The sequence below is a fragment of the Orussus abietinus genome, unplaced genomic scaffold, assembly GCF_000612105.2.
Source record: "Orussus abietinus isolate OABI.00-Male unplaced genomic scaffold, Oabi_2.0 scaffold8, whole genome shotgun sequence".
Taxonomy (NCBI): domain Eukaryota; kingdom Metazoa; phylum Arthropoda; class Insecta; order Hymenoptera; family Orussidae; genus Orussus; species Orussus abietinus.
Window position 1 is genome coordinate 981932 of NW_019395997.1, and position 12047 is coordinate 993978.

The 12047-nt window shown below is 42.6% G+C and overlaps 2 protein-coding genes across 2 annotated transcripts; both read right to left on the reverse strand.

Moving 5' to 3' along the window:
* Positions 1–225: 225 nt before the first annotated feature.
* Positions 226–2321, reverse strand: LOC105699288 (probable cytochrome P450 301a1, mitochondrial). Its single transcript, XM_012424160.1, has 5 exons — positions 2230–2321; positions 1131–1247; positions 794–870; positions 522–717; positions 226–448 (listed from the first exon to the last, which is right to left on the reverse strand). The coding sequence occupies exons 1-5, from the start codon at positions 2319–2321 to the stop codon at positions 226–228; spliced, it is 705 nt and encodes a 234-aa protein (XP_012279583.1).
* On the reverse strand, positions 2315–11954 carry LOC105699289 (protein timeless homolog). The gene is made up of 13 exons (XM_012424161.2): positions 11848–11954; positions 7982–11725; positions 7124–7272; positions 6873–7041; positions 6510–6772; positions 5696–6421; positions 5447–5615; positions 5154–5371; positions 4920–5069; positions 4514–4840; positions 4327–4433; positions 2543–2734; positions 2315–2476 (listed from the first exon to the last, which is right to left on the reverse strand). Exons 2-13 carry the CDS (start codon positions 11646–11648, stop codon positions 2362–2364), a joined length of 6252 nt encoding a protein of 2083 aa, XP_012279584.1. The 5' UTR covers positions 11649–11725; positions 11848–11954; the 3' UTR covers positions 2315–2361.
* Positions 11955–12047: the final 93 nt, after the last annotated feature.

Sequence of the window (12047 nt, forward strand, 5' to 3'; positions counted from 1 at the left end):
TATTTGAGAAATGACAACGGGACGTGAATCGTTTGAGTCCCACCTGAGAGTCTCCTTGACGCAGGCCTTGAGGTACCTCATGTTCTCCAGGTGGCTGGCCTCGATTCCCTGGTCCCCGGGTGGAAGGGTGCTAAGCACCTCTTCTCGCAGGAGGTCCTGCTTCTCAGGATGCTGGGCGAGCTGGTAAAGCACGGACGCCACGGCGTTCGAGGTCTACAAGGTAGGTCATGGCATAATTATATTTTCTATACTTTTATCATGGAACCTGGGGAATCGGCCAATTACCGTATCGATTCCAACGAGGAACAAATCGAGGGCGAGGGTGGACGCGAGTTTCCGGTTCCCTTCGATGGCCAGGACTCGCTCCAGAAGCGAGGGCTCCTTGTTCTCCGGGTTTGACTGGGATCGTAATCTCGAGAGCGCTTCTTCGGTGTACTTAGCAGTTATGCTTAGGGTAGGTCGGGACTGATTAATAAATGCGAGAACACAAATCGGGGTTGGTAACGGAGGAGTGAAGTTACCTGACGATCGTGTCCAGGGCGTCGACGTACTTCCGCCAAGTCGGCGTGTTGAAGAGCCTCCAGAAAGGGACCTTGAGCTCGAGGACCGGGACATTTTTGAAAAACGTGCTGATGGAGTCGATCAATCTCTGGGTTTCGGGATTCGCGTCCTCGTCGAGACATCCCAACCTGACGTCCAGGGCTACGCGAGCGATGGCTGGGGGAAAGATAATCATTTTAATCATTCTTTATCTCGTTAGGTTCGCTTTGTCGTAAACTCGTGCCCTGCTCACATTCGAGGGACCACTTGTGGATTTCGTTGAGAAAGTCGTCCGGAGCCTCTCCCTTCTCGTTCCTTATGTTCCTCACTCTGAAACGGGATAACGTAGGTATTATTTATTATTTATTATTTCAAGTTAACTATAGGTAATCCGTGCAATTGGTCCTTTTGAGTACCGTGGAACGCGATGCATTTCTTGCCGCATAGGAGCGTTTCCTGCCGCAAATGGATCCCTTCGCCGTGCATAATTGAAACCGCACAGAGAAAATGCCGAGCGGGCAATTGCATGGAGAGAGAGAGAGAGAGAGCGACTAAAATTACCGATCATTACGAGGATTATCTCGAGTTACCTTCGAACAAAGGCCAGGCTCGCCTCCTCTATGGCTCCCAGGTACATTCTCGCCGTTCTCGGTTGGAGCATCACCTGTTGCACCTTGCTGCGAAAATCGTACCAGCTTTCCCCGTGACTGAAAAGTGAAAAGGGTGAGAAAATGAGGGAAAATAAGAAGCGCATCGGATGGAAGAAAGTATTCTCGGGACTTTTCAGACTTCTCGCACTATTTGCCCTCTCTTGCCAAGCGTGACTGCACGCACGTGTCCACCTGTACGCATTAGCGCGCATGTCTAAACGAGACACCTCCGGCGGATAATTACACGGTGGAAAGTACACCGAGATTCCACATTTCAATTATTCGAAGCAACCACTCGGGGACAATTTCATGATTTCATAATAATTTCCCTTCCAGGTATTCACACGACGGCGCGTTCTTTTTTTTTTTCTTCTCGTTGCATCGCCGATTGCCATCGTTCGAGTCCTAGGGAAAGAAAATTAATTACGGATTCTCTTGAAATTTGGTACATGCATCCGGGGGAATTTTTTACATCCGACCTTGGCTGAATTATAGACTTTGCGGGGCATTTCCACGTCGTGCACGAACGGTAATAACGCGAGTCGAGGGTGTTACGACACGACGCTTTTCCGCTGGAATAATGAAACTTCCATTTCGTGAGAACGCGTCCGAGGATTACGATATCTGGATAATTTTGGAAGACACTTGCGCCCTGTTAAGCCTCGGCTTTACGAGCGACGAGAACGGCTCGGATGGAGTAATTCCCTCGCATCTGCGGAAGGAGAAGAGAAATCCGCCTCTACAAAAAGGCTGGCCATTTTTACGGGCTATTATTTCGCCGGCGACCGCGGCCTCGAGAGCTCGAGCTCCCTGCGAAAGTGGATTAACGGCGAGAGGGAAAAAAAAGAGGGAAAGGTCGCCCGAGAGGCCGACGAAGCTCCGGAAGATGTTCGTTAATTCGAGATTCCTAAATTTCTAATCGATGATAGGGTAGTTAACGTCATATAAATTTCATGAAAGGGATGATAGGGTAATTAACGTCAAATAAATTTCTAATCGATGATAGGGTAATTAACGTCATAATGCCGCGATTGCTCACACTGCAATGACACCGGGGCTCTCTCGAAAGAGATCCTTTCGCAAAACGTGCTTGTAGTACTCGAGGGAAGGCATGGAGGGTCGGTGAGGCATCCTGTCCTCTCTCCGGATGATCCTCTCGATCTCATCTGCGTCATAAACGAAGACCATGTCCGGTCTTCCCAGGAGACCTTCGATTTTTACGACGTCCCCGTACAGAGCGTACAGACGTTTCGACACCTTGTCCACCTCCTCGATTTTGAAGTCCCCTAGAAAATCGGAAACAATTAGAGACTTCCATTTTCTGGGCTTAATTATTTTTTCCTATACCGTACCTATGTATGGGATGAATCTCCAGGTGTTTCCCAAGAGCGGGATCGGCCTCGGTCCTGGAATCTCGGCGTAGGGACGAATTCGGGACGTCTCCACGGGTTCGATTTCCCTGGCGAGGGTCTCCAAGGTCCTCAGCATCCGGCGGATGTTTGTCTTCGCCAAATAACCGGGGATGATCCCGAGGAGCGACATGCCTGAAAATCTCTCGTAATGTTATCATTCTTATCCCTCTCCTTGCCAGAATCGGGGAAAGAGAGTCTTTACCGAGAAGTGCGAACGAAACCGGAAGAGCTCGATAAGGATCGGGGACTCGTGCGGCCTTTGCCGGAGCGAGGAGTCAAAAGTTTGGTCAAACGTTAAAGATATGCAAACGATCCACGTGTCTCTCCTTCCCGGGCGGGCCGGCTTTCCCGGGGATCTCGCAAGATTTTCGAGGAACGCCATTCCGGGGATAGTGCCTCGTCATGGCCCCTCGATATGCAAAACGAACGTTTAATGAACATTCGATCTGGCCCCTTCGCCGGATTTCAATCGGTCCGCTCCGAAAGATGAATTATTCAAGAGGCGCTTGTATCGCTTCCTTTGGTCGCGACTTTTTTCAAAGTGTCCCCGATAAAAGGGAAATAAAATTCACCAGGTCTGGCGAGATCCCGGGGATGGATTTCCACGGGGGAAATGGAGCCGGGGAAATTTTCGGAAATTTTTTAAACGTCCTTCCGGTGGAGTTGCGCTCGTCGTCCGAGTTACCGATCCTTTTCGGATGTCGACGGTCACCAATGGAGCTCCGAGTGAAAACAAGGCGTGACCACGAAAGAAAGGTTTTCACGTAACGCCTGGACACGCTCGGTGACCGATGGTTTAGCATTCTTTTATTTCGGGACGATCGACCACGTGTCACCGCGCTTTCTCGCGGTCTCTCTCTCTCTCGAGCACGCACGCCGAGCCACGCGTACCCGATGCGCGATTTCGCCCCCCACGTGCCGACTACCAAAGGGTAGCTGATGCTTTCCTAATTATTAAACCGTGCTAAAGTCCTCGGACGGTCGTTTTACCCAAGTTTCACTCCGACTTAACGCCTCCAATTATACCGAAGCACGGGGCATAACGAAGAGCAAGTTCTTGGAGGCGGTACCAAGATAATTAGTTAGACGATACGAACTTTCGTCCCCTCGAGAGATTTCACATTAATTTTATATCGTTCCCCGCAAATCTTATAAACTAATTTTTCGCGGACCCGCGGCTTTGACGAATCATCGTGAGTCGATTTTAATTCCTTTTCTCGGTCGTTCTGGGTGTTAGAAGTATATGTAAAAGTTGAGGACGGTTGACGGAAGACGATCGTCTTCCAGGTCGACGGGTGTACCGATTTTTTTTAATACCCGACGAACCTGCGGTGTACTCGTCAAAGCCATTTGCCCGGTGTCACGGATTCACTTCCTTCACTTACTGACTACGCTATTACGCGGATCAATTAGATCGATTTGCATCGATCTTTTTATACGCACTTTTAAGTTAAGACCGGCGAGAATAGGTGACAGGATACTTCTGGTCTTCCGGGCGTTCGTTCTCTCGGCGAAGCGAACGAAAGCAGGAGTTTTGCGAGGTGGGGATCTGGAGGAGAGAAGGGCAACGATCAGGGATTTTTTCGAGACGATGAAATGAACGGCAATTTTTCTTTCTTTTTTCTTTCTTTCTTAGATTATAAATATCGCTAGTGGCCACGATTTTTGTACAGCACGAGAACGGCATAATGGTACACATTTAATGTGAGATCTAAATTTCATACCACTTGGATTTTGTTTGCGGAACAGCATTTAACTGTGACTTATACTTGCTCACGAGCTTGGTGAAATTGACCTCGTTCGGGTCTGCCTTCTTGAAACCGCGTTTCGGCTGGAAAGAAAAAAAGAAAATTACAATTTGTGCGCGTTACTAAAACGATGCGACGTACAGGATGAGAATGAAGAAATTACCTTGACGGTTCTTCTTGCTTCGCGCTCTTCTTTCCTCCGCTCCTGCATCCTCTTGACGACTTTCGTCTTCTTTCTCTCCTTCTTGAGAGTCTCCTTATGCAGGAGTGCCTGTTCCTTTCGGCGAAATTTAGATCGCATTTTAATTTCACCGGGTTTACTCGTTAGGCCTACGTACGATTTTCCGTCACTTCTTTTTTTACTTTCAATCTTTGCCTTCTTAGAGACATTGCCTGGCCAGTTTGGATTTCGCTCGCGACTTTTTTCGACTCTTTTCTGCTTGGCGTTTACCATTACTCGATTCTCTATCGAGAAAGCAACTATGGGTCTCTGTGAATATTTAAAAAAAAAAATCGTTAATCTTCTCAAGTAATAAATATAAGGAAGTGCCAAGCGAACTGCATCTCACCTTATGTTTACCAAATACATTTGGATTATTATTGATGCTCCTTAAAGCTTTCAGTGCGTCCTCGTGGCTAGTGAACGTTACAAATCCGTACTCTTTCGATTTTCCTACTCCGTTTTCGTCCACATTTTTCATATCTCTCATAACCCTCGCCTTTAAGGAAAAAAAAAACAAAATGTTTCTATATTGCCGAAGATGTTGCTGTGTATTGTAAAGCGAGGAAATGAAATCGATTACCTCTGTGATCACAGCTTTGGGACTGCTATGATTTTTTAACAACTGCCTTAGTTTTGCATCGTCAAGAGTAGGAGGTAAATTATGTATGACCAGTCTGATTCTGGAAACGAACATATTTAGATTTCGCAACATCTGAGATTTCCACTGCTCCATTTGAAGTCTTCGAGCCATGTCGGTTGCAGAAACTCCTTCGGCAGCTGGACTGCCAGCGAGTATAACTGGTAGTAATATAAAAATAAATAATTATTTCGTTAAAGGATTTTTACTATCCCGTAACTGCAAAGAGAACTTACCTCCTTCCTTGACGAGATATAAATTTCGCGTATCTTTTATTCTCCGCTCCTTTAAACTTTTTTTTTCTTGAATTTCGTTCCTTGGCAGTGCTCTGTAAGGATCGAGAATTTGATCGTGCAATCGCAGCTCCGTTCCCGCTAATAAACATTTCTCAGCATCCTCAACATTCTAAAATGAAAGAAATCCGTTATTTGTTATAAATATTAATTAAAGAAAAGTGTATTATTTCCATAGTAACGATTGTCAACCTGAAATTTAACAAAAGCTGTCCCTTTGGAGTGTTCCGTTAAAGGATCCATACATATCAAAGCATAATTTACAGGACCAAATTGTTCCATGCATCGTCGAAGATCATCGTCTTTTGCTGAGAAAGGGACATTTTTTATGAATACTGTCCGTCCTTCTATAACGTCGTTAGATTTTTTTCGAGGTGCTTCCGTTATTTCCTCTTCTTCTTCTACTCCTACTTCTTCTTCTTCTTCTTTCTTTTCTTCAATGTTATCTTCACTAGCATCAGAAATATTTTCATTTTTCATAGATTCGTCACTCTCATCTTGGTCTACCATTTCAGTTTTTGACATGCAGTCATCGATGTCATTTTCTTCCTCACCTGAAGAACTTAAGTTCTCTCCGCATGATTTATTCAATTCTTCATTTTCCTCGTTATCATTCCATTCTTTGGAGAGATCCTGAGTCTCTTCTTCCTCTTTTATTTCTGTTTTAACGTCATTCTCGGTAGGTTCTTGTTTAACATCTGCACTATATTTAGTTTTTGATACAGCCCAATCAACCACGATCGGCCTTCCAAACAAAGGCTGTAAATTTTCATAATGAAGTGCCTGTGCAGCACTTTGAACTCGCTCAAACTCAACAAATCCACAACCAATATGTTTTCCATCAGGCCTTGTTAAAATTTTAACATCTTTGATATTACCATACTTTGCAAATTGTAGTTTCAAAATATCTTCAGTCATCTAAAATGATATCATATTATGTTTTACAAATTAAATTCTTACATGTATTAATTGAGAATGCAGAACATTATTTTATTGAAAATAATACCTCAAACGATAAATTTCTTATTATAAGTCTTGCACGTCTTTTACTCTTCTTGCGATCTCTTGTCCCTCTATCTTTCTTTTTCACTATTTGCAAGTCTTCTTTAACAGACTCTTCTTTCTGAATGTCTGTGGTTTTTACCGTTGAAGCATCATTTGCCGTCTCTTCGACGTCTTCTGTAACAGCGAAATTCTCTTCATCTTTTATTTCGTTTTTCTGAAGAAATTTATCTTTTGGAATGGACCAGTCAACACTAATTGGTCTACCTGGAATTGAAAACAAAATTTCATATTTACGAAACTATAAGTGAATTAACTTTTATAATGGTAACGGTCAATGAAAAATATTTTGGTAGAAAAATCTTACCAAGGAAATTCTTTTTATTTGTATTATATATGGCTCTTGATGCCTCTTCTACGCGTTTAAATTGTACAAAGCCACAACCAACTAGCCTTCCATTGGGATGCCTCAACAAATTTACTTCTTCTAGTTCGCCATACTCTTTATATAATTTTTTGACATCTTCTTCCGTGGCCTATTAATTTAATGACACAATTTTAAATAAGAACTGACAGGATACAGTAACCTTATATCGGAAATATTGTACTCATACATACAGTGAAGGGAATGTTGCGAACAATAATTCGCGCCTTTTTATTCTGTATCTGTACATTGTTATCCTCGTTGGTATCGTTTTTAACAATTTTTCCTGCTTTCTTTTTCTGTCGATATATCCATGACAACTTCTTCGTCTGGTTCCGCGGCCCTTCATAAAAACAGAAATACCGAGTTTCCCAATGAAATCAACAAATTCATTAAAACATACTGAATCGGAATTAACATATAATTTCAACTTTACCCTTTTCTCTTGCCATGGAGAAACGTTACAATTTTCTTGCAATTCAAGTTAAAGTATAATTCAATTCTCGCATGTGATGATCAATAACTATAATGAATTATTAACAAGAATAATAATTTAGCATCTTTTCCTCCTCTATAAAATACTATTTTCGAGTTTGTAACAATTCCTACACGCGGAAATTCTCGCAAACATGTCGCAGGAAACCCGAAACCTAAAATAAGAAGAAGAAACCGTCATGCCCTATGATTCCCAGCTATGCACAGCCACTGTCACCTAACGGCCTCTAATAGAACTATTGCAGAATTAAAATGCACATGCTTCACATAGACACCGTCTTCAAGATGAAATCCAGAAAAGGGAATCACCCAGCCCGTGAGCAATCTCCCAACTCATCTCTGGGGAAATCAATTCTCGAATTTCTGCGAAAATGCATACGTATTAATTATCCACGCTCTCCAATTTTAAGGTTTATTCGCATTGTATGTACAGTTCGAAATTACTTAAATACTGTCACTTGCGCCATTGCACATCACTGAAAGGGACATGAATTGACATCGAGACACTTAACTTGTCAGCATTTTAAACATGATCCATGATCACAAAAACAAGAATTAATCTTCGTCATCACTGATGACAATCCTTCTGTTCTTCACCGTAGAGGTATTGGACATGTCTTTGCTATTTTCCTCGTCGCTGTCAATAAACCGACTTTTCTTTGTAGCAGGCAACTCTGTATCGGAGTCGCCCGACCTACTCCTTTTAGATTCGTCATTTATCTCCTGCAGTTCCGAGCTAAATAACGCTTTCACGTTTTCAAGATCGTTGCCACCGTCGCTGACATTGCCAGTGGAGTTTTGATCATAGGGAGTCGATGGGGTCTCTTCGGTGACAAATTTCCCATCGAGGGCATTGGCAATGAGATCACAGTGTTTGCGAATAGTAGACGTGAGCATTTCGGCTGGTATTCTCCAGTACATTTCTTCTTGAAAATTGGGAGCATTCATTCCAAGTGCACGCAGGAGTCGTTGAAAAATTGGAGAGTCTATTGCCGTTGACTCTTCGTCTGTTATTGGTACCAGAGGAATTCCTTCGATGCTCTCCTCGTCCCGATCTTCTAAAGCATCTTCCAGGGAGTCTTTGAGCCAATTGAGAGCAGATTGCATACTGCCGTCGATGACTTCTGTTAATAAACCCGACAGCTGTGCATCCGTATACATGATCGTGTATTTAGGTTTGACTTTGGTGGACGAAGTAACCATAGGTTTTTTAGATCTACGTTTTGCACCTTGCTGCGATGGTTCTCTTTGAGAACTACCACTGGCACGGTGTCCAGAACTTGTATCACTTTCGTTGGAATTGTCATCTTCCTCAGACTCGCTGGCAGACTTTGTCTCCCACGACGCCTTCGTGCTACTTTTCTTCACCCTCTTCTTCCTTAGTTCCTTGCGGTCCTGGGCAAAGCCTAACTCCAAGAGCTTGTCCTTGATCTTTACCTTGGGTCGCTTGATGGTCAGACCATCATGAATCGATTCAATGGGATCGATTTCTTCTTTCGCTTGTTCCCAAAGCTCCGATAGTTCCGCTATCTCATCCGTAGACCACTCTGCAGGGAGTCTCTTTTGCACTTCTTTTCTCACTGCCTTGGAATTGACGATGAGGCATAATTCCTTCAATTTTTTAATAACTCCCCGCCTAGTGCGATCCTTATTATTTAAATTTTCCAATAACCAGTCGATGAGATCACGAGGGTATTTATTGGTCTGATGTTCCATGAAAAGAGTGCGCAATTCGTCCTCTTCGACCTCCGACCACAGAGCACGGGATACTTTTTCGGATTGACCTTGTTCTTGATAGCCGTCAACCATTTCGGTAGCATCTTTGGTGCTCTTCCAGAAGAAGAGCTCCATATATGCTTTTGGATTTTTCTGCGCCACTTCGATAAAACGTCTAATGATGAATACCGCAAATTTTTGGAGCTCTTTGTGCTCTGCATTCGTAGATTTCAAGATTTTCTGAAAAGCACGAAAAATCGATGCCTGACATATCATACCTGGCATTTTGCAGTCCCAAGCGATGCGATGCAGGAGCTTTACTATGAAATGATTTGTTTCAGGAGTATTCGAGTCAAATTGTTGGAGGAGAAAGGTCACAGCTCGCACTGCTCTCATATTAGCAAACCTTTGAACGAATTCTTTAAATTTAAAATCTGTTTCCACGACCGTAGGCTCTCTCACCCCTTCCTCTTCTTCGACGTTATCATCTTGGATTAACTCGTCATCTTCGCTGAAGGGATCGTCTGCATTCCGTTCTGATTGCCCGATCGTGTTAAAGTCTTCTTGAAGGCCGAGATCTGCAAAGAAAATTTCGCGGAGGGCCAAGAATTCCTCTTCAGGAGGTATGTCTCTCCTTCCAAAGCACTCATTTTCTGGCCAGACATCCCTTGCAGAGCGTAGAAGCCCCACCGCTTCTTCGAGCTTCCTCGATCGAAGGAGCTTCTGAATTTTCTTCATAGCATCACTGGTTTGCTCATCGATGGGCACGTCTAAAGTAGCATCAAAAGGTATGACCTCTGGAATTACACCTTGCTGTATAGCTACGGACAACTCGGGTCCAGTGAAGTCCCATTGTTCTTCCAAACTAGGCAACGACACCGGTTCCTTTGCTGATCCCTTTTTTTTCTGTCTACGACGACCACTTTTTACTTTCTGCACCACAACACGTTTCTGGTTGCAAAATTGCTCTAGCATTTTTAAAAACACATGCACGGTCTTAATCAAGTCGGTTAAATATGCTCGAGACATTTTCTGTTCGTTGTAACAGAGAAGCTGGGACACCACTGTTTCTCGATACTCTGGAACGTAGAATATGTTATTTTTTATGATTTTACTGGATTCACGTACCCCTTCGTCAGAACTTTTATCCATGGCTAGCAGGGTATTTAGAAGCTCCAAGTAAGTTTTCAAGGCAATGTGAAGTCTTTGCGACCAAAGATACGTTCTTTTTTTGTCGACATTCATCATTTCATAGTATTGATCCATGTGTTTCTGCACGAGGTAGAACATTTCCGTTGATATGGTTTCACTGACATACCTTATTTCGAATTTGTAGTATCGATTAAATTCCATGAAAAAACGTACAGCCCAGAGATAATGACTGGCATCGGAGGCCTCATCGTGAGATGCACTGGAAATGCAGGATCTTGCATATCTCATTACTGGATTATATGCTCCAACAAGGAATTCCACACAAAATTCTTTCAAGAATAATTTCACACTGAATGACGAAGTGCGTTCGGTGATCGCATCAGGCATTATTAATTTCTGTTTGGAACGTTTGATATTGGATTTCTGACGGTCGAACTCCAAAGCTTCCGTCGTGGAAAATGGTCTGTGACATATTAATTGATTCTCCCCGATAGCTTTCATATTTTTCACTACATAACTTCCAGCGAAACGCGAATGTCTTGAACCAACATATTTCCTCATTTTATCCATTTTTTCCTGGACTTCCTTTTGTCTAAGAGCCACAAGTTTTGCTTCGTCCTTCTCTTTTTCTGCCGTGCTGCGCTTTCGTTGCAATGCTCCAAGATCACCGGCATTCTGTTCACGTAACATCAGAGTTATTATCTCCAGAATTTGCATATGGTATTGTTGCTCATTGGCATTACTGATGATGAATAAAAGGAGAGTAACACACCCTGACGAGTGCAAGGCAAATAAAAGCTCATCGTGTATCGTGGCATCATCGTCGGTCTTTCTCAAATTGTCATCAGGAATTTGCAGGACATTTCTGATGAATACTAGAATTCTTTCAACAGTCAGTTCTTCATCCTCTGTTCGATCTAATTGTTCCTTTTTGAAAATTACTTCGAGACGATAGCCAACCACACTCCATATCCGATCATCAGTTAATGCTACTTTATACTCATATAAAAAACTATTTAATTGTTCATACAAATTACGGACGTTCTTCTCAGTCGGTACTTCATTATTATACATCAAAGACAGTGGACTAGTTAGATTTATCAGTAACCGCAGCAAAACATCCCACAGATCGACTTTGTCTGGATATTCGATCAGAATTTTTATCAAATCTGTCTGAAGAAGTTTGTTACGACCAAGATAATGTCGTACAACATGATACTCGCTATCTCTTTTAAGATATTTTATAAGATCTTTTATAACGTCGATGCAGTGTGTATCCAGGCGATATGTATGTCCATTATAACAGCCAAGTGCTGCACAAGTAGCGGCGAGCTCTGCATTGATGTATTCCGTCATCTCTAGACCCGTTCAGCACGTATTGTTTCCGTCAAACTCCTTCGACTTAAATTTGTATCATTTACAAACAATGAAACCTTTAAAGGGACAGAAAAAAAAAATGTCGAAATTACTATAGCCTTATAATATAATTAATATCTCACATATGTCATATATGCTAATTAGATATACAATTTTATTAAACTGGTTTATTACTTACTCATTGACTCTTACTAAAAATATATAATTCTTTCTTTAAAATCTTTAAGTTTAAAACTTTTAATTACAAGATTTCACACATGGGAAGAAACCGCGCGAAAGTACGTAGGAGTACCAATCCCCCTGAATTAAATCCAGAAATTCTACCACTAGATTTATGCAGTTATTTTTATTTACTATATTGTCCCCGCAGTGTATTTA

Coding starts and splice junctions, on each gene's coding strand:
- LOC105699289 (XM_012424161.2), bottom strand. CDS start 11,648: ATGACGGAATACATCAATGCAGAGCTCGCCGCTACTTGTGCAGCACTT. Junction 7,042..7,123: donor TTCGCAACATTCCCTTCACT/GTATGTATGAGT, acceptor TTAAATTAATAG/GCCACGGAAGAAGATGTCAA. Junction 5,372..5,446: donor ATATCTCGTCAAGGAAGGAG/GTAAGTTCTCTT, acceptor TATTACTACCAG/TTATACTCGCTGGCAGTCCA.
- LOC105699288 (XM_012424160.1), bottom strand. CDS start 2,321: ATGCCTCACCGACCCTCCATGCCTTCCCTCGAGTACTACAAGCACGTT. Junction 871..1,130: donor AGCCTGGCCTTTGTTCGAAG/GTAACTCGAGAT, acceptor ATCCCGTTTCAG/AGTGAGGAACATAAGGAACG. Junction 718..793: donor CCACAAGTGGTCCCTCGAAT/GTGAGCAGGGCA, acceptor TCTTTCCCCCAG/CCATCGCTCGCGTAGCCCTG.